At 32.9% G+C, this 27,914-nt stretch overlaps 1 protein-coding gene across 1 annotated transcript in view; it reads left to right on the forward strand.

Moving 5' to 3' along the window:
- Positions 1-1,064: 1,064 nt before the first annotated feature.
- The window catches only part of LOC145242397 (PHD finger protein 12-like), a 109,417-nt gene continuing 82,567 nt past the window's right edge, over positions 1,065-27,914 (forward strand). Inside the window, exons 1-2 of the mRNA XM_080105424.1 lie at positions 1,065-1,376; positions 27,577-27,758. Coding sequence (XP_079961550.1) covers positions 1,329-1,376; positions 27,577-27,758 — 230 coding nt within the window. The 5' untranslated portion in view covers positions 1,065-1,328. The remainder of the gene's footprint in view (positions 1,377-27,576; positions 27,759-27,914) is intronic.

A 27,914-nucleotide genomic window follows, 5' to 3' on the forward strand; every position in this document is an offset into this window, starting at 1 on the left:
TGCAAAGTTCTAATTCTTTTCAATTTTGATCCCTTAGCAACTATTTTTACCGGGTAAAGACCCATAAAAAACAGTCCACAAAAAATGCAATCATTTGAGTGACCTAGCACCACTCTGCGACCTTCCATCTCATATCTCATTTATAAAACTCACTATGTCTGTCTGTCTGTGAATATCTGCCTGTCTGTCTTCATATTTTCAAACTATGTCGGCTCTGAGACAAAAGGTTGCATAGCAGTACGAAACAGATCAAATGATTACATGTTTTGTGGCCCATTTTTTATATGCCAGTTTAAATAAAAAATATAGGCATTCAAAGCTGGATGTTGATCGTTGGAAAGTTTATCTGCTTTTCGAACAATTTCTATTTAATCCTGTGGGTAAAGGGGGAATAGGCACTTTCCTTATCACTCAAGCTTGGTTGTTTTACTCGCCATTGACCCGACCATGTGGCAGGTAGTACCGAGTTAGGTGGTACTGGGAGCACAAAAGAACTTGTACAATCAATAAAAAACATCAATAGCATGTATAATACATACAAACTATAAGTAACATTTATGTTTATATCTTCAGAAGAAATCCAATGTGTGCAATAAGACTTTTAAAGAGTTTTCCAAATGTTTGTTACATGAAATAAAAAGAATAATGAAAAAGATACTGAAACACCTTTTATTGAAGGGGTTAATTTAATAATTGTTACAATTATATTAGTATGTTTAACTGTATCAATCTTGCAATAATATATATATATATATATATATATATATATATATATATATATATATATATATATATATATATATATATATATATATATATATATATAACAGTGTTAAATAGAATTTAATTATTTTCCAAAAATGTCTCTAAAAAGAAATGTCAAAATAAATTAAAGTTTTTTTTTCCTACTTTTTAGAAAATTCAGAATGTTAGGCAAAGAATTTTTAATTAAATTTAATTAAAATATTTATTTATTTTGTATATATTTATATTATTTTTTAAATAAATATATAAATAAATTTTGTTTATTTGTCTCTCTCTTTTTTTTTTTTTTTTTTCGATTCCAGACATAACTAGTCGATGTGCTGTAACAGTTACACAAGTATGTTGATGGTTTCAAGCGAATTAAGTATGTTTCTCCTCCACAGAGTCTTGCCTCTTCACCGCTAAATACTGGATCACAGGAAATAGAAAGATTCCAGCTAGTTGTCTGGGTGTTATTCTGGACTCCTCTGGGTTTTATTATTTTTTTTTTCAAACGAAAGGTCCTTTTTTGTCCCCTTTTAAGACCCTTAAAACCGACCAAAAACCTTCATAGGGGGGGAAAAATGACAACCGTGGAGTACGACCTGGACACGTCAGGAGGTCTTATGGAGGTGAGTTTTTTTGTTTTTTTTTAGCGATGAAATTAAAATGATGCTTAATCGAATCCCTTATCGAGTACTCCGATTTTTTCTGTCTAGATATTTAAATAAACCCTTAATTTGATAAATAGGAGTAATTGGCCTGTCCATGGCGGTTTAAAAAAAACTAGCCAAAGACGCTTTTAAAAACTGTCAACTTTTAAAAAAAGGAAAGAAAAAATCAGTATTCCTTTTTCCTTTATCAACAATCTCTTTATTTTTAAGATTTAATATCTTATTATGTCGATGAGAAACTAAAGGATTTATTTTAATTTGAATGGGTTCTTTGATCACATTTCTATTTTGTGTCCATTTTAAATAATCTCCAAACATTTATTCGAAAAGAAAAAGAACTAAATGTCAGTTTGTTCTTTGGGAGATTGGCGATTTATTCTCAGTTTTGTTCAAATAAATCCGTTTCTCTCTTTAAAAAAATCATTGGTCCTCAGATTTAAGGATGTAAATCGTTTCTTAAAGCATTTTAAATCATTTTTTATATATATTTTGACGATGTTTTCTTTGTTTCATTCATGATTTCCCTGTCGAAGTTGTTGAGATGTAGATATTTTTGGTTCGGAAGAAAAAAAAAAAAACTCTACCTAGCAGTCTGACACTGGTTTCTTCCCCCTGTCTTGTTGTTATAGCAATAAAACGTGGCCGAAAAGTGGAGGATCAATTTCAAGTAAAATTTTAATCTAGAACTAATCCCCCACTTTTCGGTTACTCAATATGTACGCATATTCCTTGATTTATTTTCTTGTTATTGATAAAAATATGAGTTTATTATTTTGTATTTAGCCGATCTATGACATATGTACGTTTACAAAGCAGACCAAATTACTTGAATTCCATGTCTTAATACACCCTTTAAAAGAGTTATTACATTTAGATTGTTGTTTTTTTTTAATAAGAACCTTAACATCTCTGATTTCATGTCTGTCGAATATTTTCATAAAAGAAAAAAAAAGCAAGTATAATATAGTATTTTTTAAAACAAAATATTTAAATATCTTATTAGTAAAGTTTGAATTTAACATCTATAGAATGTATTTTATAAACTGGTTTAAATGATCCGCTTTCAAACAGACATTCGAAAAATTGCTCTTAAGCAAGAGCGAGGTCGTAGTTGTCTATTTCCGAGTTTTTCCGCCTTTAATTTAGATTTCTTATTTTCCCTCAATTATGGGTGAAAATAAAAAAAAACAAAAAAAAAACATTAATATAAAATTATGAGACTTTTTGTGTTTGTTTTTCTCGCATCTAGATGCCTTACGCATTTTTTTTTTTTTTTTCATTATTTATTGAAGTCAAAAATATATGAATTACTACAATGGATTAAAATCACGAAATTAAATCATTCAAAATGCATTTTGCTTTCTTTGTAAACAAACCAGGCATTTTAATCTGTTAATAGCGGAAAAGCATTTGAAAGCATTTATTCTGTCTGTAAAATTCATAGCAAGTATTGAAAGAGCTTTGGAAACAATTTACATCCAACATATATTTATAAATAGAGATTAAAACATTACCTTAACTAGTTAGTTGGTTCAAGTCGTAATTTAATGATAAACGACACTGTAACAATTAGATATGACCTTTAAACATCCTGTTCTAAAAAATATTTTCTTACCTCATGTTTGTGATCCTAAACAGAAATACAGAAATAATTTTCTCTTTATTTAAATTTAAAATATCTACGTTTTATATAGCAAAAATCAATTTTCGGAGTGAAATTAAAAAAAAAAAAAAATCAAATTATTATTTAAATTAGTATGATGTATTTAAACAGAAATTAAATGTTAATTTTAGATAGCTATGTCTTCAAAATTTATCAGAAAAATTCTTTTCTTAAATTAATTAATTTAATTACTAACTATATAAATCAAGATAATTAGCTACGTATATATAAAAATCGGTGATCTTTTTGTGTTGATCAATTATTAACATCCATTTAACTAAAAAATTCAATTGATTTTAATTTTTTGTCGAAATAAAATTAAGTATTTTTGTTGTGTAGGTTATCAAACAATAGCCTATCTTTTTTTTTTCTATAATAAAAACAATATTTAGACAAAAAAAACCCCCCAAAAAACATGCACATAATCTTTAATTGATAATTAACAGTTTTGCTCAACTCAATCAATTTTATAAATATAAACAAACATTTAAAGTATTTTAATAATATTAATTTTTGCTGTATTCTGCTATAACATTAAATACCAATTTCAGAGTTTGAGTTTGGCCTCACCTAAGAATGTTATAAACAGATATCGTTTTTGATTCAGTATAAGAAAAGAATTAACTAATTTTAATTTCGCAATGAATGCATCCCCCAATTTTTTTTTACTGTATTTTTTATCATAAATTATTAATTTTTTTATTTTATTTTTTATTTTTTTAAACTATTCCTAAAAAAAAAAAATACAAATCTATTCAGTGATAAACAGTCGTTAATCAAAGGGAGTTAATCGAGAGAGTTACAAATTTCCCCCCTAACTGCTTACACAGAGGATACGTATCAACGTATCCTCCAGGTATATAAATATAGACGTATAACCACATTAACACATCGATTTTCAGTTACATCACTGAAGTTAAGCAACGTTGGGGCTGGTCAGTATTAAATTGGTGACCATTTGAAAATACACGATGCTATATGTGGGAGAACACTTTCTTTGCAAAACCTAATGCCATTTAAATGATTACAAACTGACAACTGCAAATTGAGGTTCCTATTTATTTGTTTCACCATGAGGGTAAAGTTAGACACAAGGTTGGTTTTTATATAGGGGAGATCACGTCTCAAAAAAAAAAAAAAAAAAAGCACTGAGTATGGCACAAAATAAAACTAGTCTAAAGTCAAGAAGGGCTACTTTCTCTGACTGAGAAACTACACTTTGATCTCAGCTCAAAGACCAGGAAGTTGGTCTTCCTCTATATAATACCTATATTTTTCAATGTGAGAAAATATGACATAGTGTACAAAGTACATATAAAAAAATATGGATATAGGTCATCATCATCATCATCATCATCAGTAATAGTTTGATGACCATTTCAAATGCTGGCATGTGTTGGACAGTTTATAGAAATTGACTTCCAAACTAACCCATCTTTGGCCTGATCTTTATTTCTCTCATGTTAAGCGTCCTCATTTTCTCCCATATTTTCCTTGGCCTTCCCCTCTAAACTGAACTTGCTTCCTCATTTTTTTTACATCTACTGACCTGAGAACTCTCATTCATTCTTTCAACATATCGTACCATCAAAGTCTCCTGCTCTGCAGGCATCTCTCTATATTGTCAGAGTTGATCTTCATTTAGTCATCAGATCTAAGAAAAAAAAAAAAAAAATATATATATATATATATATACACGTATACATCTGTGTAGATGATTAAATATTTGTTAAATAATTACACATATATAATTAATACTAAATAGTTTTCTACAGACGTAAGTTTCATTTTTCCAAAATCATCAGTGTAGAGAATTATTTAAACCAATTACATAATTTGAACTTCCAGAACAAGTCACCTTTTAACTCCAATAAGGCTAATCTGAATAGTTACTCAAAATTATGAGAAATAAATCCTGTTATTCTGAGTAGGTGAGCAACAATAGTAATATATATATATATATATCTTGTGATTTATTGGCAGAATTGTGCTTTTTTGAGAATTAGGAAAAAAAAACAAAAAAAGAATTCCACTTTATCTTTGAATTAAGAAAAGCATTTTTCATTTTAGTAACAAAGACCGATTTCTGTTGAATTGCCGTTCTTTTTTGTTTTGTTTTTGTCTTTAAGGTTGTCTCTCCCTTGTCTTTTGTTTTTGTCTTTAAGGTTGTCTCTCCCTTGTCTTTTGTTTTTGTCTTTAAGGTTGTCTCTCCCTTCCTCTTCCTTTCTCTGATTTGTTTTGCTTTACTACACCCCATGCATCAAAATGATTCATGGCACGAATAGTAGGCAGTAAAAGATTTTCTTTTCTCAAAGAATGAGCCCCTTTCCCCCATCACACATATGTACTTGGAGTCTTTCGCTTGCTGACAGCCATATTTTTTCTTTGAACATTTTTTAACTCAAAAAGTTAATGTTAACAGAATTTAATGAATTTAAAAATCAAAATGAAGTTAAACATATTAGTCAATACTTTCAGTATAAGAAAGGATATTGTCTTTTGGTTAACTGCCCTAATGATGATCATTTTATGTTAAATTTCATAAGCAACCATACTGTTTATCACTACGATATATAGAGTATTTCAAAATATTATGAGCCATTTTGAGAGTAATATGAGAGTGATATATATATATGAAAGTCTTGCATTTATTCATTTATATATATAAAGAAAATGATGGCCAGAGTCATCATCTCAAACCTACATACATAGAAACAGTTCATAGAAACAGCTATTTTACTTTATTGCTATTCAAATGATCCTGAAATTAAAAAATATCACAAAATGATAAAAGATATAAATGATATAAGAGATGGACTTAGAATCTATTCTACTTAACATACCTACATTACTTCAACTGTAAATCTCTGACATCTGTCCTGTTGCAAGGATGTTTTTTGATCATTTGGATATGCAGCTCATCATCCAAAAGGAGAGCTGATTCACAATGAAATTCTCCATACACCACTGTTTAGGTAGCACAAGCATATCAGTATTCAGCTAAGCACCTTGCCAACAATAATCAGGAGGACTTTGCTCAGCTCCATAGGTGGCCAGTCTTCAATGGTGTAATTGCAATTGGCTAGTCATCTTGTGCAAGCTGATTTAGGACCGCCGTCCATCAGTCATGATTCAATATATGGTGCAGGCCAGGGAAGAATGACTCAAGTTTAGTAGAGATCACTATTTTGTAGTAGGGTTGGTGCTGTGTTAATGTAATAAAATCCTACTGACCTTGTTTGCTATGAAAAAAAATGTTTTGGCTAAAAGGACAACTCGAAATATGGTCCAAACAGGTTGAGTCTGGAGACATGCGTGTACTATAGAAGTAAGATTGAGTTAAGGTCTTTTATAGGCAAGCAAGACATGTCTTGTCAACACTGCACTCAATGGTGATCTCTGACAATTTTCTGTCATCAAACGCTATAAATTGATGACTCCGATGTGATATAGAAAAACAAAATCCAGCGCTTCTACACTATTGGGACAAACAGAATTTCACATGAAAATAATGGTATCTACGTATTCCTTGTATTTTTATGATTATATCTAAAAATTACGAAAATCGATAAGGTAGAAAATTATTTATTAAAGAAAATAAAAATAGAATTTGATAAAAATGATCGTAAGATACAGAGTTCAAAAGGGAGGTAATTTTCTGTTTTGATTTAAACAAAATGATGACAATTTTTCACCTGCTAACACGATTAAAGTTGTTTTGTTTAATAATTCAGTAATATTCAGGTAATTTCGACTGCATAATTTGGAAGCTACCATTATGACTTATTAGAATTGAAAAAAAAAATCAGTTGAAACCATTATTTTTTATCTGAAAACTCAATTTATCGACTACAAAATCGTGTCCCAATTCTGTAGAAGCGCCCAAAATCCTTTATGTAGAAAGAAATGATAATGAAATAGATTCTAGGGAGGATGTGACATGTTAACATCTCAATGACGTTTTCAATGAGACTATTTATAAATGGATATGAAATGGTTTGGGCAGAAACAGAAACATCCGTGCATGTGCAGAGTGTTTTAATTGCTTGACGTATCACTACACGAGTTAGTATATGCCAGTCTGTTTTTACCGAATCGTGTACTAATCACTCCACAAGTGATTACATGCTAATCCAAAAGAAAATAGATCTTATGTAACTTCTACACATGATGTCCTCTATTAGAATTAAGACTGTATTATACACACTTTTGTTGTAAAGCCGACAGGTTCTGATAAGATTAAATGCAAAATGCAATAAATCCATTACATTCAAATTAAATATGTAGATACTTAAAAGTTAGAATTCCATTATAGAAGTTTATTTTAATATAAAGTAATAAAAATAGACAGTTATCACATTATGTAAAACAATGATTTGGTGCTGTGTTAATGTAATAAAATACATTTTCGATAGTGGCATTCTCATTTACATATATAACTATGAAAAATATAACTATGAAAGATAACAATAAAATGCATTTGGTTTCTTTCCTGATTAGGACATCCACACTTTGTGCAATAAATAAAATACAGTGACTGCAATTCTTATATTCATACCCTGTTTGGTGTCGGAGTATCTGCCTAGATGCTTAAAGTCATTAGATTTCAGAGCCATCTGTTGAAAACAAATTTATGCCTGTAGATGGACATTTTATGTCCATATACAGGATGTTCAGAATAAATTTTATCATTTTGTGATGTTTTTTAATTTCAGGATCATTTGAAGAGCAATAAAGTAAAACAGATAGCTGTTTCTATGAACTATAGGTGGGTTTGAGAGGTGATGACTATGGCCGATGAAAAGCACGGATTGGTAGAGTGACCTGCATAATTATGATTTTTACCAGGTAAAAAAAATTTGGAAATTCAGTGCTTCTTGAATAACTGAAAAATCATAAGATGTGAGCTGTAGAATTGTGACGAGATCTGGAAGCAGTGGCTAACAGCAAGGATAATAGCAGAGATTATGACTGTCTCCACATAACAAAATTAAAGCTGTGAAAAGGTGCAGCAAGATCCAAATGAGTTAATGCATACTTTTGTGAGAGATGAAGAAAGTGCTGAATGAGTATCTTTGCTAATCCTCATACAAAAGTTGCCTACTCACTACCAATGCCCAAGAGAACCAACTTACAAAAATGAAACTTCTCAACATCAAATATTGGTCAAACTGATAATGCTCTAGTTCTCAGATGGAAAGAAATTCCAATCGCACAATAGGAAGACCTACAAGTGGCTAATCTACAGTTCACACAAAATTATGTCCATCATAAAAACCAAGTTTCCACACAATTGTGATGGCCTTTGGATGTGTTTCCGACAAGATCCACGTCGTGTCACCTTGCATCCAATATTCTGGTTCTTTCCACTCAAAGCCACCAAGATTACATAGAAACAGGAATCTGTTGCACTTTACTGTTCACAGAATGAAAACTTTGGTGTGTCAGATTCGAATATAGTTCTTTCAACCGAAATACTTTCATTTAACCAACACCTGTTCTTGTGTCTAACCTATTGAAGAGGAGGTGAATAAATTATTAAGTTATTGAATGAAATGTTCTGAAATGAAAAAATATCAAAAATTAATAAATTTGTCCCAAACACTCACTTTCTCTCATATTAGTGTTTGGATGATTAATCGGGATCAGAAACTTTAAGTATCAGTAAAATTTTAGCTACATAATGTTACAATTATTATTGTATATTAACATCTTTCATTAAATCATTTCTCCAAGCAAAAATGAAATTCTACTTTTCTAGGGGATTACGTGTGAATACTCTGAAAAACTTAAAGAGAAGAAAGAACACAATCACTTACAAATTTAGAGTAAGGGATCAGTTTCACATATAAATTTAATATAAAATGAGTTCCCATTTCTGAGACATTATAGCGTTTTACAGCAGTTAAGTAAAGTTGTTATTTTTCTTTGAGATAAATTATGTGCGTTTATTTATTTTTTTTTTTTTTGGTGGGGTTGGCGGGGAGGTTACACACTGAACATTCCTAAAAAGTTAAAATGACTCGGAAATGAAAAAAAACTAGTTTAAATAACTTTCTTTTCGATAGTTTAAATACTTCTAAATTCCTTTCAAATTTTGAATAGTCACAAATTGACATTTTCAAATATAAATAATATGGAAATGGCGGACTTGTTTACAAAAAAAATATGTATTATGATGGATTTAATCTCATAATAGGATTTAATTTACTATTTGTTTTTTTTTTATTAATATAATAATTGGAAAAGATAATACAAGAAACATGTTCTTCGAACAAACACGTAGAAACATCAATTTGAAAAAAAAAAACATTTTATGCTATAAAACAACATTAAATATCTTTAACCGTTATATGGGGGATATCTCCTATTTAAAACTATATCCAGTAAAAACAGTCTTAAAATCTATTTCCAATCAATATTCAATTGTCCTATCTTGCCAAAATTGCCTAATCTTCCAGTCCCTAATATTTTGTTGACTACTTTTCCAAAATTCATTAGCCATAAGTTATAACTACCCAAATCCTCACAATTATGGTAAAATCATGAAATTCTTTGATATAGGGAAAGTACAAAATAGTTAAGAATGCACAATCGCCCTGCCTACTCATATTAAGAATGGTTTTCTAAATAATAACATTATTATTTAGAAACTGATTTTTAACATGGGGAAGGAGCTTTAACTATTCTGTTCCAACACAATCTTATTATTTTGCACACCAATCATCAACAATTTTCAAATAGCATTTTGTCAACTAACTACTGCAAATTAGCTTTTGTCAACTAACTACTGCAAATTAGCTTTATTTAAAAAAAAAAAAAGAGCTAAATCTTTAGTTGTCTTGTTAATTTCGATCAATTATTAGATTGGTGCAAAAATAATGTCATTTTTTGGCATGAAGTTGGGCATCAAAAAATAACATTATTTTTGCACCAACCTAATGCAAAGAAAATATTTAAAAAATATCTACTTGTGTAATATATGCCCCCTCCCTTCCAAGTATGTTTTGTATGCAGAGATGCAGACATTTTGCAGTAATTTTACGGTAATTTGAAAATTAATTATATATATATATTTTTTTTTTTAATTAAAAAAAAAAAATCTGAATCGATAATTGTATCGGAATTGGGGAAAAATTTTGGAATCATCTCATCACTGTAATTATCTATTTATCTATGTGTGTGTGTGTATGTGTGTGTGCGTATATATATATATATATATATATATATATATATATATATATATAAATGGATTCTCCTATTGATTTGGGCGTATGAAGTTCACACAACTAAGTTATCTAAAATCCACACTAATGATTTGTTTGTGAATGAAAGTTGTGTAGAACCATTCATACCTTTTGAAGCAACTGCGAACCTCAGTCAGTGCAATTGGTTGACATGATGGAGCATAGACATTGAGTTTTATATGAGAGTTTTCCTTCACCTAGATGCATGTTTTAACAAATCTGAGGGTGCATCTCTCCCAGTCGTTTTAAACCTGCCGCCAGATACAGATCTGGAAATTTGTATGCCCTGGCGCAGTATCTACAGTGCCTAGTATTCCCAAATGGTCACTCATCTGGTACTGGCCAGGCTCAGCATTGCTTCAATTTTCTGATTTTACCAGAATTGGTGTGTCAACATGATTATGCTGCGATAGAAAACATTTTAAAAACCAAATTCAGTGCTAAGAGATTTTTTTTCTCATTTTTGATCTTGAATGGCAAATCTTTTAGCACCAAATTTGATTTTAAAAATGTTTACTTATGGTTTCAACTCTTCGGTGCTGTAATTGTAAAAATATTGATCTATAACAATTGCACACATACCAGCATGATTTCTACACATAGAATAAGACTTTAAGAGGTCTCAATTTAACAAGAGAGCTTGGTTGTTATTGGCATTTGACGTTACAGATCATCAATGAGGAAAAAAATTCACTGAAGGTGGCCAGGAATCGACTGAAATAAAAAAAAAATCCTCTTAGATTGAATTTGGCTTTAAAAATGTTTTCTTAAATTTTCAACACTCTTGTGTTTTTAATGTAAAAATATTGGTCTATTATAAAAATAAGTTTTTATTAGACTCTATCGTGATAGAAATATGCTTGATATTAAGTATAGAACATTGACTTAAATATTATTGAATTTTATTGGAAACTAATATACTTTATATATATATATATAGAGAGAGAGAGAGAGAGCAAATAGTTAATAAAACATGTTAAAAAACACTTTGAAAAAAAGTTAAAAACATATTTAATCTGAAAAGGAAACACAGTTTTGAAGAAATACTTTCCTTCTCATCAGAGGAGGGTAGGAATTTTGTGTATATATATATATATATATATATATATATATAGTAATTTATAAAATATATATGGCGATTAAGCTACACTGAATATTCTGCGTTTCATCCAACTATAGGATTCGTCAGGCTTATGCGCATAAGCCTGACGAATCCTATAGTTGGATGAAACGCAGAATATTCAGTGTAGCTTAATCGCCATATATATTTTATAAATTACTAACTAGCTCTACCTATGTATTGAGCACTTTTGAAGTAAATACTTAAAGTTTACGCATAAATCTATACTTCGTATAGTAAATTTATGTGAATAAATGAAATAGTTATATATATATATATATATATATATATATATCTTCTTCTTCTTCTTGCTCGTCCGTCGAAATCGACGATGACCAAGGTATCAATCAGTTCGGCGTCAGGGGTTTGTGGGTCCTGAGATGGCTGATGAGGCCAATCCGTGCTCGGCAGACTTTTCCACACTCTGGACACGTGAAGGCGGTATCGGCAGGCTGTGAACCGGCAGCTCTCTCCTTCCTCCTCTTGCGCTTCTGTTGGTCGTGTGTCATGCGTTGATTCTCTGCCCTGTCAGCTCCTAGGCTGATGACGCAACGCCAGGCCGAACGTTTAGCAGCGCGACTCTCCCAAGACTGGGGGCTGATGTCAAAGTCTTTTAGGGACGTTCTCAGACAGTCTTTATATCGTTTCTTTTGGCCCCCTGCATTCCGCTTTCCCTGGCTGAGTTCCCATAGAAAAGTTGTTTGGGGATTCGGCTGTCGTGCATGCGATAGACGTGGCCTGCCCACCGGAGCTGGGTTTTGCGGATTATGGTGATGATGCTATGGAGCCCCGCGCGCTTCAAGACTTCTGTGTCAGGAATTCTGTCTTGCCAGCGGATGTTGAGAAGATTACGGAGGCATCTGAGGTGGAAGCCATTCAACTGTTTTTCATGTCTTTTATATGGCGTCCAAATTTCGCAGGCGTAGAGTAGGGTTGTCAGGACGACCGCTCGGTATACTTTCAGTTTGGTTGCGAGTGTAATGCCTCTCCTCTTCCACACATTGTCTCTAAGTCTTCCAAATGCACTGCTCGCTGTGGAGATCCTATGGTTAATGTCAATGTTGGCGGTGCGGGAGAGGGTGCTGCCAAGGTAGGTGAATTGCTCCACAGCATGGATCTTCTGTCCTTTGACAGTGATGCCGGGTTCATGGTATGCATCTCCTGGGGCGGGTTGGTACATAACTTCTGTCTTCTTTGTACTGATGGTGAGATCAAAGTTGTCACAACTGGTGGAAAATCCGTCCATTTGACGTTGCATCTCTATCTCATTTGGGGCATTAAGGGCACAGTCATCGGCAAAGAGAAGGTCTCTGATGATGGTTTCCCTCACTTTCGTGACTGCCTGCATTCGCCTGATGTTAAACAATTCCCCGTCACATCTGTACTTGATGACAATGCCAGAGTGACTGTCTTTGAAAGCGTCCTGGAGTATGGCAGAGAAAACCATGCTGAAGAGCGTCGGGGCTAAGACACAGCCCTGCTTGACCCCGTTGGTCACAGGGAAGGGTTCTGAGGGGTCGCCGTCATCCAGGACACGAGCGGTCATGCCCTCATGGAACTGCCTGACAATGGCGATGAACCTGTCTGGACAACCAAATTTTTTCATGATCCGCCAGAGGCCATTTCGGCAAACAGTGTCGAAGGCCTTGGTCAGATCGACGAACGTGGTGTAGAGGCCCCGGTGCTGCTCGACACACTTCTCCTGCAGTTGGCGTGCAGCAAAGATCATATCAGTCGTCGCGCGGCCCGCTCGAAAGCCACACTGGCTCTCGGGAAGAAGACCATCTTCAAGGTGCACCAGCAGGCGGTTGAGAAGGACGTGGGCCAGGATTTTCCCGGCGATGGAAAGAAGGGATATCCCGCGGTAGTTGTCACATGACTGACGATTTCCCTTGCGTTTGTAAATGTGAACGATAGTAGCATCACGAAAATCTTGCGGTAATTCTTCACTCTCCCACATGGATTGGAAGAGTTCTGTTAGTCTTAAAAGCAGTGTAGGTCCACCAGCTTTGTATACTTCTGCTGGAATTGAGTCGGGGCCGGGGGCCTTCCCAGAGGAAAGTTGCTTGATGGCTTTGCTTACTTCCTCTGACGAGGGTGGGATGTCGAGCTCCTCGTTGATAGGCTCCTGGCGTAGTCGATCGATGGCTTCATCGTTGATGGAAGATGGTCGGTTTAGCACACTGTTAAAGTGCTCCGCCCATCTATCAAGGATCTGCTTTTTGTCATTCAAGACAGTTGTTCCATCGGAGCTAAGCAGGGGGGAGGAGCTAGAGGACTGGAGACCGTAGACAGCCCTCAGCGCATCGTAAAACTTCCTCATATCCATATATACACACATACACACAGTATTCTAATCATATTTTCTTCAACACTATACTTGTACATATGTTATTACAATGACTTTCCACTGATTAATAAGAAAAAACTGCTTAATTTAATTTAAAAAAAATCTTTTTGCTTTAAGCATAATTCAAAATTGTTTTGTAAAGTTTTCAAATTAATATTTATCAAAAATGAATATTTTCCTGATTCTTTTTTTTCCTTTTGTAGGTAAGTTATTTCTTTGGAAATCCATGGGTTAAAGGATCTTCTCATATTTTATTCCCTGTTTAAATATTTGAAACATTTGATCATAATAATCTAGAAAAGTATGTAACTTTACTTTTGTTTCATTATTTCAATATTTCCTCTATATATGTGTGCGTAAATTATCTCAATAATATAACAATTCAACTTCTCGAAACCAGAACAAAAGACAGATCTTGCATACAAAAAGGTGTCAATATTCTTTCAGTTTTTTGGGTTTTTTTTTTACAATAATAATGTTAAGATAAGTCTATTTTTCTGTTATAAAATGATGTGGTATAATAGTTGTATGCTTGGCATGCTGGGTTCAAGTTTAGTCAAAGCTACTCCATCAATTTGATTAATTTGACCTTTAGGAAAGGTATCCATCTATATATTTCCCCTCCAGCTATAGATGAAATATTAGAGTAGCTTAAACTCAAGTTTTTGTGGTGCAACTAGAAAGAAAAAATGTTTCTAAAATAACATTAGCCTGTGTCTGCTTGTTCTAGTATTATTTCAAATCTGCCTGTATTTCTTGACACTGAAATTAAGTAATGTCAATGCAGAAAAGATGTGATAGAGATTGCGCAACTCTTGCTTCACTATAGACTATAGTAGATAAAGATGCATGGGCATCTTTATCCACTATATCTCGAGCTGATGTGTATTATTTTGCTAAATTTCAACGAATGAAGATTTGTTTCCTTATACCTTTTTCGTATATAACATATGCCATAAGTTCTGACAGTTACAACTTGCACTACACCAATTTTTAGGGAACATTCAACTTTATTCATCAAGATAGTCTTGTCAGAGATTTTCTCATTTGCATCAAAGCCAACAGCACTTTTTTTCTCTGTTGCTGGTTATATACAGTTCTAGAAGGTCCACCCTCCCAGGCTTTAATTTCTCTGTTTGGGAGATTAGTTTATTACTAATCGCCTGAGGCGCCCCTATCAGGAAATACCAACAGGGCTGGATACTCAGGAATTTTTTGCTGGCCAGATTGCTTTTCAATTTCACTTTCTGACCTTTCACATCATCCCGTTGTGGGAGAGAGATAAATAACTTTGTCAACATAGTACATAGTCTCCTTCTAGGGTGATTTTTCTTTTTTACACAAGAAGTAAATCAGATTGAAGAATATCAAGTCTTTAGTTATTTTTAGTTATGCAAGAAATAACATTTAAAGGATATATCGCAATTTATAAATTTTTGAATGAACTCAAGGTAGCCATAATGGTGGCAACCCAACAGGTTATGTCTAATCTATATATCTATAAAAGTGAACGTGTGTGTGTGTCCATTTCCATATGCAATAACTCTGACAATTTTTAGTCTACAGACTCGAAATTTGATATACAGGGTACTGAGATTTGGGAAAATCGATGTGATTGGTTTTTAGCCAGAAATTTTGCGATTAAGGGGTCAAAGTTCAACGATTTGACCTTTGAGAACTCTACCAAACTCCTCCGACAATTTTGGGTCTACGCACTTGAAATTTTAGATATAGGTTCCTTGGACATGGATCTAACTTAATAACTTGATTTGAGCCCAAAATAATAAATTTTAAGGGGTCATAATAGGGGTCAAAGTTGAAAAAAATTGACCTCTGCGGTGTCTTCCAAATTACTCAGACAATTTCTGGTCTAAATATTTGAAATTTTACATAAAGGGTATTCAGAGATAGGGCAAGCTTTTTCATCAGTTTGGGTCAAAAATTTTTAGTTACCAATATATAAATGTATGTCTGTTTGCATGTCTACCTTATACTTTCAATAGAGGCAACGGATTTTACCAAGATCAGTATCGTTTTAAAGTTCAACCTTTCATACGACAAATATCGAAAAATTGGCTAAAAACATTAATATCTTCCCCTTCAACTAGGCACATTTCTACAGGGGAGGGGGGTCACTTTTTTCGCCGATATTTTTTAAAGTTATCCTCTCCTTTAGATTGTCTAGCTTTAATTTAAAAAAATGTCACTTCCGGTTTGGCGGTGATCGTAACAGCATAAGCGTTAGGTTTTACCTCATTCTTTTCCTACTTTGCGGTACAGGTTCGAGCCTGCCTTCCTACTACCACTTTTTTTTTTTTTTGCTCAACATACACATCCAAACATCCGGGCATCGCCGAGCTGAAATCCTAGTATATCTATAAAAGTGAACATGTCTGTCTATGTGTGTCTGTGTACATTTCCCTACGCAATAACTCTGTCAATTTTTAGTCTACAGACTCGAAATTTGATATACATGGTACTGAGATTTGGGAAAATCTATGTGATCGGTTTTGACCAGAAATTTGGCTTTTAAGGGGTCAAAGTTCAACGATTTGACCTTTGAGAACTACCAAACTCCTCCGACAATTTGGGGTCTAAAGACTTGAAATTTTAGATAAAGGTTCCTTGGACATGGATCGAACTTAATAACTTGATTTGAGACCAAAACTAATGTTAAGGGGTCATAATAGGGGTCAAAGTTTAAAAAATTGACTTTTTTTTTTTTTTTTTTTTTTTTTTGCCTAGCATACACCTCCAAACACCTCGGCAACGCCGGGCACCCATGCTAGTATATATATATATATATATATATACACTAATTGGTATTGTTTATTAATTGTGCTCTGAAGCCTTTACAATGATTAATTGGAAAGAAATTTATGTTTTTTAAGAGGTCGGAAACGAAATGGAGTCAAAAGCCAGCAAATTTTTTTCAGCAGTTTAAAGTCTGACTGTGGATTTTTAAAAACTCAACTCTAACGGATAAATTTTTGTCAACAGTTGGCTCACCCTAGAGGTTGGGGGAGGTAGAGGGGAATAGCAATTTTTGTAGGTGTTAGGTCAGATTTCTTTTTCTTTTTTTAGTTATCCTTCCCCCCCTCTTCGTTTTGCTTATTCATTTTACAGAATAGACAGACAAAGATGTCAAGTCGGTGCAGAATTGATTGAATGGATACCATCGCAGACTCTGGGATTCAAATTGAATTGATACATACATACAGACAGGCAATAAAAGCGAAAATAATTTTTTTTATCCACTACATGAATAATACTGATTTAAAAAAAAAAATTTTTTATCCACTACATGAATAATACTGATTTAAAAAAAAAATTTTTTTTTATCCACTACATGAATAATACTGATTTAAAAAAAAAATTTTTTTATCCACTACATGAATAATACTGATTTAAAAAAATTTTTTTTTTTATCCACTACATGAATAATACTGATTTAAAAAAAAATAAATTTTTTATCCACTACATGAATACTGATTTAAAAAAAAAATTTTTTTTAAATCTACGAAAAATCAGAATTATCTGATCTTAATGAAATTTTTGGTATTTATTAATAAATGAGATATTAAGATTTTTTTATCATCTTCACTTTGCTCACTGAGTTTGGACTATGGATATAAGATGCGTATTGTTCATGAAATGAAAGTGTGGAATTTAAGTGATTTATAAATTTTTTTTTAAAATAAAATATTTTAACATTTATTATGAATAGTGAAAATTTCATTACAATCAGATAATATACTAAGGTGTATGAGAAGGCACCACTCCTTTCTCTTGATTACTTCACTTACCCTTGATCCTTCACTTTATGCTGAGCAAGAGTGTATACCATTTTTTTAGTTTTTGGTAAGACTTGACATAGGATTGAACACTGATCTCCCAGCCCATTAATAAATCATCATATTCGGTTTAATGCCCTTTAGACACCTTCAGAAAATTGGCTTCCAAAATATCCTATTTTTGGCTAGGTTTTTATTTATACCTCTTTCTCTTAGATCTGTTTTTATCACTTCCTCTTATGTTTTTCTTGACCTTCTTCTGTGAACTGAACCTGCTATCTCAATTGTTTTACATCCATTCACCCAAGAATGTTCATCCATTTTTCCATACCATTAAAGTTTCCTGTTCTGCACACATCTCTCTATACTATTCATCAGAATAAGCTTGTTAAGATTCACAATACACAACCATTGTATCACTAATATCATTTCTCTCATGCAACACATCCTCAACTCTAACTGGCCAGGTTTCACTTGCATGCATTATCACACTGTACTTTTTGTCAGCTTCAAGTTTTCAAAATTTAGAAAAGTCAAACGAGTATATATATGAGCCATTTTTTCATATATATTAATAATAATAGTTGACTTAGGTTTACTATTGCTTCACAAAATTACTTGAAATGCAAATGTTAAATATTAAACTAGGAGATTTTCAGTCATAAAGACTAAAAATGCTATGCCCTCTTGCTGAATGCTCAGCATTATAAGATGAGGATCAAATATGTTTGTTGTAAACACAAGACAAAAAATTGTGCATTTATTTATATAAATAAATAAGCATTAACATTAATTAATATAAACATTCATAAACATTAATTCATATAAACATTCATAAACATTAATTCATATAAACATTCATAAACATTAATTCATATAAACATTCATAAACATTAATTCATATAAACATTCATAAACATTAATTCATATAAACATTCATAAACATTAATTCATATAAACATTCATAAACATTAATTCATATAAACATTCATAAACATTAATTCATATAAACATTCATAAACATTAATTCATATAAACATTCATAAACATTAATTCATATAAACATTCATAAACATTAATTTGTATTAACATTCATAAACATTAATTCGTATTAAGATTCATAAACATTTATTCGTATAAACATTCATAAACATTTATTCGTATTAAGATTCATAAACATTTATTCGTATTAAGATTCATAAACATTTATTCGTATTAAGATTCATAAACATTTATTCGTATTAAGATTCATAAACATTTATTCGTATTAACATTCATGAGAACACTTATTCATATTAACATTCATGAGAACATTTTTCGTATTAACATTCATGAGAACATTTTTCGTATTAACATTCATGAAAACATTTTTCGTATTAACATTCATGAGAACATTTATTCGTATTAACATTCATGAAAACATTTATTCGTATTAACATTCATGAGAACATTGATTCGTATTAACATTCATGAGAACATTTATTCGTATTAACATTCATGAAAACATTTATTCGTATTAACATTCATGAAAACATTTATTCGTATTAACATTCATGAGAACATTGATTCGTATTAACATTCATGAGAACATTTATTCGTATTAACATTCATGAAAACATTTATTCGTATTAACATTCATGAGAACATTGATTCGTATTAACATTCATGAAAACATTTATTCGTATTAACATTCATGAGAACATTTATTCGTATTAACATTCATGAGAACATTGATTCGTATTAACATTCATGAAAACATTTATTCGTATTAACATTCATGAAAACATTTATTCGTATTAACATTCATGAAAACATTTATTCGTATTAACATTCATGAGAACATTGATTCGTATTAACATTCATGAAAACATTTATTCGTATTAACATTCATGCGAACATTGATTCGTATTAGCATTCATGCGAACATTGATTCGTATGAACATTCATGCGAACATTGATTCGTATTAGCATTCATGCGAACATTGATTCGTATTAGCATTCATGCGAACATTGATTCGTATTAGCATTCATGCGAACATTGATTCGTATTAGCATTCATGCGAACATTGATTCGTATTAGCATTCATGCGAACATTGATTCGTATTAGCATTCATGCGAACATTGATTCGCATTGGCATTCATGCGAACATTGATTCGCATTGGCATTCATGCGAACATTGATTCGCATTGGCATTCATGCGAACATTGATTCGCATTGGCATTCATGCGAACATTGATTCGCATTGGCATTCATGCGAACATTGATTCGCATTGGCATTCATGCGAACATTGATTCGCATTGGCATTCATGCGAACATTGATTCGCATTGGCATTCATGCGAACATTGATTCGCATTGGCATTCATGCGAACATTGATTCGCATTGGCATTCATGCGAACATTGATTCGCATTGGCATTCATGCGAACATTGATTCGCATTGGCATTCATGCGAACATTGATTCGCATTGGCATTCATGCGAACATTGATTCGCATTGGCATTCATGCGAACATTGATTCGCATTGGCATTCATGCGAACATTGATTCGCATTGGCATTCATGCGAACATTGATTCGCATTGGCATTCATGCGAACATTGATTCGCATTGGCATTCATGCGAACATTGATTCGCATTGGCATTCATGCGAACATTGATTCGCATTGGCATTCATGCGAACATTGATTCGCATTGGCATTCATGCGAACATTGATTCGCATTGGCATTAATGAAAGCATTGATTCGCATTGGCATTAATGAAAGCATTGATTCGCATTAGCATTCATAAAAGCATTGATACGCATTAATGAAAGCAGCCATTCGCATTAGCATTCATTCATATTAGCATTCATAAAAACAGTCATTCATATTAGCATTCATACACTCATTCATATTAGCATTCATACGAACAGTCGTGCATATTAGCATTCATACGAACAGTCGTGCATATTAGCATTCATACGAACAGTCGTGCATATTAGCATTCATACGAACAGTCGTGCATATTAGCATTCATACGAACAGTCGTGCATATTAGCATTCATACGAACAGTCGTGCATATTAGCATTCATACGAACAGTCGTGCATATTAACATTAATTCATATTAACATAAGCATTATTCATACAAATAGAAATTAACATTTTGTATACAAACTCATTTAAATTACATAAATATAACGGTAGATGTATGTGTACATATTTAACTGATAAAGTCTTAAACTACTGATCACATAACACCAAGGATATTATGTATCACTTTATTGTTTACACATGTGTTTGCTTAGGTAATACCATTAAACAATTTAGTCTATAGGGCTGGGAATATGTTAACTATAAGTTACGTAGCTGGTAAAATGGTTGGATCATTCTATCGCTCCAGAAAGTATCTCAGTCTTGATACAATCCTCTACCTGTATAAGAGTCAAATACATCCTAAAATGGAGTATTATTGCCACATTTGGGGGAGCTGCTGCCCAAAACACCTTTTTCTGCTTTAGCAGACTTTGAAATATAGTTGGGGATGCCACCATCGCTTCAGCCTTTTTCTCATAGAAAAGAGATTGCTAGTCTTTATCTACTCTATCATTATTTTCTTGGTAGGTGCTTGACTGAGCTCCAATTTATGATTCGTCCTCTAAAACACTCACTTGTCTAGCTGCAATCACTGTAAACAATTTTCTTTCTTTATCTGCATACCTAATACTAAACGGAATTTCCATGACAGTTTCTTTCCAAGAACTATCTGTTTCTAGGCCACAATACCACAGGGTTGCTTTCTAGCTAATTACAACATGACTGTATTTAAGTTCAATATTAACAAATTCTTTTTGAGCTGTCCTCTTAAATAATTCTACCAATTTCAACCATTGTCACCAGTCTTCACATTATGTCACCATCTACCTGACAAACTCATTTATCTTTATCCTTGAGTAGGCTTTGGATCTTGATGAGTGGAGACATAGTCTCCCCTACCACAAATCCCTTTAAAACTGTCAATTAGAAATAAATTTAGAGCAACAAGTGTTATGTATCATGGTACATTTGTGCTCCAAAATCAACAAAAAATTAATTTCCATGCACCTCTGCCATATAAAAGAACCAAAAACTTTAAGATGTTGTTAAAAATTGTTTTAATTATTTAAACAGCTGTTTTCCATTTTATAGTTTGTTTTTTTTAATATATATTTTAACGTTACTTGTAAGAGGCGATTTTTATTAAGCTAAAAATTGTATGAATAATAATGATCTATTTATCAGGGAGTGCAAACCTTGTGAATGTAGAGATGACCTGAAACTGTTTATATCTTTTATTCTCAGTACTGCTTATTGTTAAATGTACAACATTTTGATTTAATAGTTTCATGGCATATGTTCTTATTTGGGTTATTTAATGTTAATACTTGCAAGAAATAAATATCCAGAGGATTTCAGTACTTAACTTAGTTCGGAGATTTGGTGAAGAATTCTGAGTTATATCCAGAAATGGCTGAAGCAATTTAAAATTTGAAAGCTATGTAAAAAAGGCAGATACCACTAACTGAAAAGTTAAATTAGTGTTACGGTTTAAAAAAAATTTAGTCCTTTAAAAAAATAATGATAAAGTTGGGAAAAAAGGTGAGTTTTCAAATTATAAACTGCTTCAGCCATTTCTGGCTTTGATTTGAGATTCTGCATCAATACTGAAATCCTCTGGATATCCGTTCCTTAATATTAAAACATTATTGAATACGTTGCTATTTTATATGTAGCTGAGGAAAGGTGTTCATACTTTTTCCAATGGTAGACCAGTGTAAGTGGATGCAAGAAATCCTGATGTGTTTTGATCCGATTCCATTATATGCATTTGTATCTTTGAAATAGTTCATACCCCACCCTCTTTTAAATATCAAGATTTTTTTATGCATATTTTATTCCATTGAGGAATTTAAAAAAGTAGAAAGTGGACCTTGGGTTTACTTTTGGCAGCCTCTTTTACTTTCCTTATTTTGTCCTTTAGTTCTCGCATTTCATGAACGATATTTCTGACAAAGTGGGAAAAATTGCTATTTTCTGGGTTGGTATATATCCATGTAACACTTGACTACTTTTTGACCTTAAATTAGTATTTTTATTAAAACATTTTCGTTTCACCTTTATTTTTTAGCTCCTTACATCACGTGTTTTTGTCTGGAGCAATTTCCATAAAAAGAAACAAACAGTTTTAATTCATTTACTAAAGACATTAAGCTAGCTTGATATGATCTTTAAAAAGTGTTTATAAACCTACTTATAAGGAATTTGTCATGTAAACAATTCACGCATGCACATTCGTGAAACAATTGACAAACAGATAAAAATCGGATACCCTCCCAGCATTCCAATTTTTCAATTTTTACCTCTTTGCAGCTTTTTTTTTCCAGATGAAAACCGACTAAAATTTTTCCACATGTCTGAATACCCTATATACCAAATTTGAAGCCTGTAGATAAAAAATTTGTTGAGTATATAGGTTGAGAAGTGTTCTTATGCACACACACACACACATTCTCACTTTTCTAGATACATAGATTTTTACGAGATCCATTCCTTTTGAAACGGAGCTGAGGTGTAAGGAATCCAAATATGGCCTATATTTAGTACTAGCAGTGGTATCCAGCATTGCCGGGTGTGGAGAGGTTTTATGATAAGGGTGTTGAGCAATGAAGCCCTAAAAAAAAAAAAATTTAACCAACCCCCTTGAAAAAAATGAAAATAGTGAATACCCGCATGAGCGCAAAAAAAAAAAAAAAATAGCTGCAGTAGCCAGGCTCGAACCTGTGATGCGAAGGAGGAAAAGGTGAAAAAAGCCAACTGTTTAGCCCTTGCACCCACCGCGACAAGCAATGTTGACAGGTTTTGAAATAAGCATAGTCACTGCAAGGCTAGCAGTGTCAGAAATTTTGTGAAAATAGCAAATAATTCCACCCCATCTTTCCAAGCTTATAACTCCTCGAAAAATGCAATTCAAGCCCTAATTTTTTTTTTTTCAATTAAAGGAGCAAGGACCAAGATTTCATTAAAAAAAAAAACAAAAAAAAAAAAACGTGTTTTTTTTTTTAAAAAGGTTTTAAACTTCGGACTTTACAGGTAAAATTCTACGAGAACAATATGTTCTTTTTGTTTTAAATTTGAATATATTATGTATTGACCTTTTCTCTTCAATTTGTGAGTAAATAATTATGTACTTAAGCGAGTCTAAATTAATTATTATTAGACATTTACAAAATGGGAGGCGTGAATTATTCGACCCCCTGTCTTTCCAAGCTTATAACTCCTCGAAAAATGTAATTCAAGCCCTAATTTTTTTTTTCAATTAAAGGAGCAAGGACCAAGGCTCCATTAAAAAAAAGAAAAAAGAAAAAACAAATAACGTGGTTTAAAAAAAAGGTTTTAAACTTCAAACTTTACAGGTAAAATTCTAAAAGAACACGATGTCTTTTTTTTTTTAAATTTGAATATATTATGTATTGACCTTTTCTCTTCAATTTGTGAGTAAATTAATTATTTACTTTCCAGGTACTAAATTAAGTATTTACTTTTTAATAGACACTTAAAAATTGGGATGGGGGTGGTCGTGAATTAAAAAAAAAAAAAAAAACGTTTGTCTAAAATATTATATTCGATTTATTGGAAAGAACATAAAATTTCACACTGACCCTGAAAATATCGTAAAAATAGAATCAATAGAAAAATTTTGATAGATTTTTAAAGTTTAAAGATTGAAAAATATTGAGTTCGGAAAATTCATTACTGTTTTTAAAAAAAAAAAAAAATATTTCTATTACTTTTAAAACAACTGTAATAGTTTATTTTGGAAGTATAATCCATAAAGAAAATAAATAACCCACTTTTAACAGAGAAATTCCGAGATTTTTATATTGTATTGGCAGTTTCGTGTTAGGGGTGTCAAAAATTCCTACAAAAATTCTGATACTGCTACAAGGCATATGATGACTTTACAAAAATTTTGACAAAAAAAAGTGACTCCTCCTTGTAAAAAAAACCTAGTTGAAAGAATGAATGTTTTTAGCCAATTTTTGGATATTTGTCATCCAAAAGAGTGAGTTTTCAAACAATACCAATTCTTTCAATGTTGGTCATGTGTGTCTAAAGTTTTAGTGAGACATGAAAACATACTAACAGACGTTTGAGATTTATATTATAGACTAGGTTGGGTGCCTGGCGTTGCTCGGGTGTTTGGAGGTGTGTGTTGAGCAAAAAAAAAAAAGTGGCAGTAGGCAGGCAGACTCGAACCTGTACCACGAAGGAGGAAAAGAACGTGAAAAAAGGTGATGTCTTTGCCGTTGCGTCTAGCGCCAAACCAGAAATGGCAAAGGTTTAAATTAAGGCTAGTTAATCAAAAAGAGGGGATGACTTTAAAAAATATTGGCAAAAAAAGCGACCCCCCCCCCTCCTTGTAGAAAAGTGCCCAGTTGAGGGTGAAGGAATTAATGTTTTTAGTCAATTTTTCGATATTTATCATCTGAAGGGTCGAGCTTCAAAACTATACTGATCTCATGAAAATCTGTTACCTTTGTTGAAAGTTTTAGGCAAACATACATACATTTAAACAGCCAGGTGGGATTTATATAAAAGAAGACTAGCATGAATACCTTACATTGCCCTGGTGGACATGAAGTTCAGTTTGAACACAGCTGCTATACTAAGGATATTGAGCAACCCTCAGAAAAGAATGAAAGAAGTAGGTGACAATTTTCCCACCATTCCCCTAAAAAAAAATGATAAATGCATCAAAACAACTTTTCTTTCAGCGAGTGCCCGTGCAACCATAAAAAAAATATAAATATTATATTATATATAAGGCTTGAACTTGGAGCAGGAAAGAAGGGAAAAATGTTAACCGCAAACGCTTTTGTCCATTGGACCATGATGACTTATGACATCCTGAGTTCTCAAAATAACGTTTATAAGCATAGTTTCTGTTTGATACGTATACATTACTTGCAAAACTGGTGTCACAAAAAGTGACCCTCCCCTTGCAAGAAATGGTTCAGTTGACCACCACAGAATTAAACTTTTTTCTAATTTTCACATGTTATGCATCCGAGGAATTGCTCTTTCAGATGGTACTGGTTTCGACCCGGTCTGATGCGGCTGAAAAAAGATTTTAACGGACATACAAACACACACACTAATCGATATTTGAGATTTATATAATAGATTAGTGGAGATACTCGGCGTGGCCAGGATGTTTGGAGGTGTAAACGAAAAAGAAAAGTTCTGGTAGGTAGGTAGGTTCGAACCCAAACCCTTGAGATCAATAGGCTGATAACTTCTTGCCACACTATGCGGGAAGAGAACTGAGAATGGGTGAAATTAAGCGATTAAGAAGTTAAACGATTAAAAAGTTAAGTGACAAGTACGTGAATTTAATGAGATCAAACATCACGCCATAATAGGGGAATGAAACATGCCTAACTTTGGCTGCAAGCCAGTTTCTGCGTATGTTGTTTCTTTCCTTGCCAAGATGTTGGGGGAAACCAGCTCCCCATAAAAAGGGAAGTGTCCAAATGAATAGCAATTGTCTGATATGACGGGTTTTGGCCACATTGATCAAACCTTGTTGCTTTCTGGATGTCTTGAGCACGAGTGCCAGGGACGCTCATTTTGCTACGGGTTCAGTTTTTCTTATATACAGAAAAGCCAAATAAATATGCGGAGACTAAGAAATACTGTGAAAATAGCGTGTAAAAGTCACCTAAATAAAAGATACACATCACCCTTTTCATAAATCGGAGGTATTATAATCTAGGTAGCATATAAAAGGTTCTAAGCAAGTGTAACCAGCCCGAGCGCCCCCTCCCCCATCCAAAAGCCTTTGCTGGACATACACAAAAAATGAACACACAAACACAGACACATTTTGCCTTTTATATATATATAGACTAGCGGAGTGCTCGACGTTGCCCGAATGTTTGTAGTTGTAAAAGAAAAAAAACAAAAGCTTTGGTAGGAAGGTAGGCTCGAACACGAAGCCTTGACGCGAAGGTGGAAAAGAATGGGGAAAAACATGACATCTTACCCACTCGGCCATGACAGGAGAGGAAGTGAAAACTTTTAATATAACGATTAAAAAATTAAATGACAGGTGCATGAATTTAATGAGGTCAAATATCACGCGACTTAACTTTGGCGCTGCAAGCCAGTTTCTGCATATTTCTGTTTCCCCCGGCAAGATATTGGGTGGGGAGGAAACAGCTCCCTAAAAAAGGGGAGTGTCCAAATGAATAGCAATTGTCTGATATGACAAGTTTTTTTTTTTTCTCAGCATTGATCAAACGTTATCGCTTTCTGGATGAAAGGCTGACTTCGCTTTCAGTTTCGCTTTTTTTATACTGAAAAGCCAAAGAAACACGGCGAGTGAAAAAAATCGCGAAAATAACATGTAAAAGTCGCTGAAATTAAAGATACACGTGAGCTCGTTTCGTAAATCTTAGATATAATCTATGGCGCATATAAAAAGTTTTAAGGATAAGTGACCCCACCGAGCGCCCCCGCCCCAAGCCTTTGCTGGACATACACAAAAAATGTGCACACACACACACACACGTTTTGCCTTTTATATATATAAACTAGCATGGATACCTGGCATTAAATTTAGTTTTTAGTCACAGATAAAATAAGGGTAATTGCTGACGGCGGTTGTAGTTAGGCAGGTGTCTTTTTTATGCTTTATATGAGGCAGGGAGGTGGGCATAAATTGAAGTCCTATTGAGCACCTGCCATGAAAATATCAGCAGAGATAGACTCCCTGTGTCTCTTCTGTGAGAAAGAGACAGTACCTCACTTGATATAATGACAAAACTGATGCCACCCAAACCGTACTCAGCCACGATGACCACCATAAAGCATCATTCACAATATTGACTCATCATTTCTTATTTATTTTTCCAATTTTTATGTTTTTATTATTATTATTAAACTCTTTTTCTCTCTCCCTAGCAAATCCAAAAACTGGTTGCTCCTCCGACCTCCGAGGATCCTTCTAAGAAAGCCAAGCGACCGGTAAGAGAATATCGACGACCCGGGAGAACCGTAAATCATGATAGCTGTGACAGTTGTAAAGAAGGGGGTGATCTGTTGTGTTGTGACAGATGCCCAGCCGCTTTCCACCTTCAATGTCAGTAAGTGAAACCTTTCTCAGATTACTCTCCAGACTCCCTATCGAAATGCCTATACTACCTAAATGGCTCCGGGGCTTTTAAAATCTTCATTTACCCGTGAAATGTTCAATCGTTGCCACCGTTTGCGTCCAATAGGCAGCCATATTGTTTTACTTC

The sequence above is a fragment of the Euprymna scolopes genome, chromosome 21 (assembly GCF_053919585.1).
Source record: "Euprymna scolopes isolate OS-2025 chromosome 21, ASM5391958v1, whole genome shotgun sequence".
In the NCBI taxonomy this organism is placed as follows: domain Eukaryota; kingdom Metazoa; phylum Mollusca; class Cephalopoda; order Sepiida; family Sepiolidae; genus Euprymna; species Euprymna scolopes.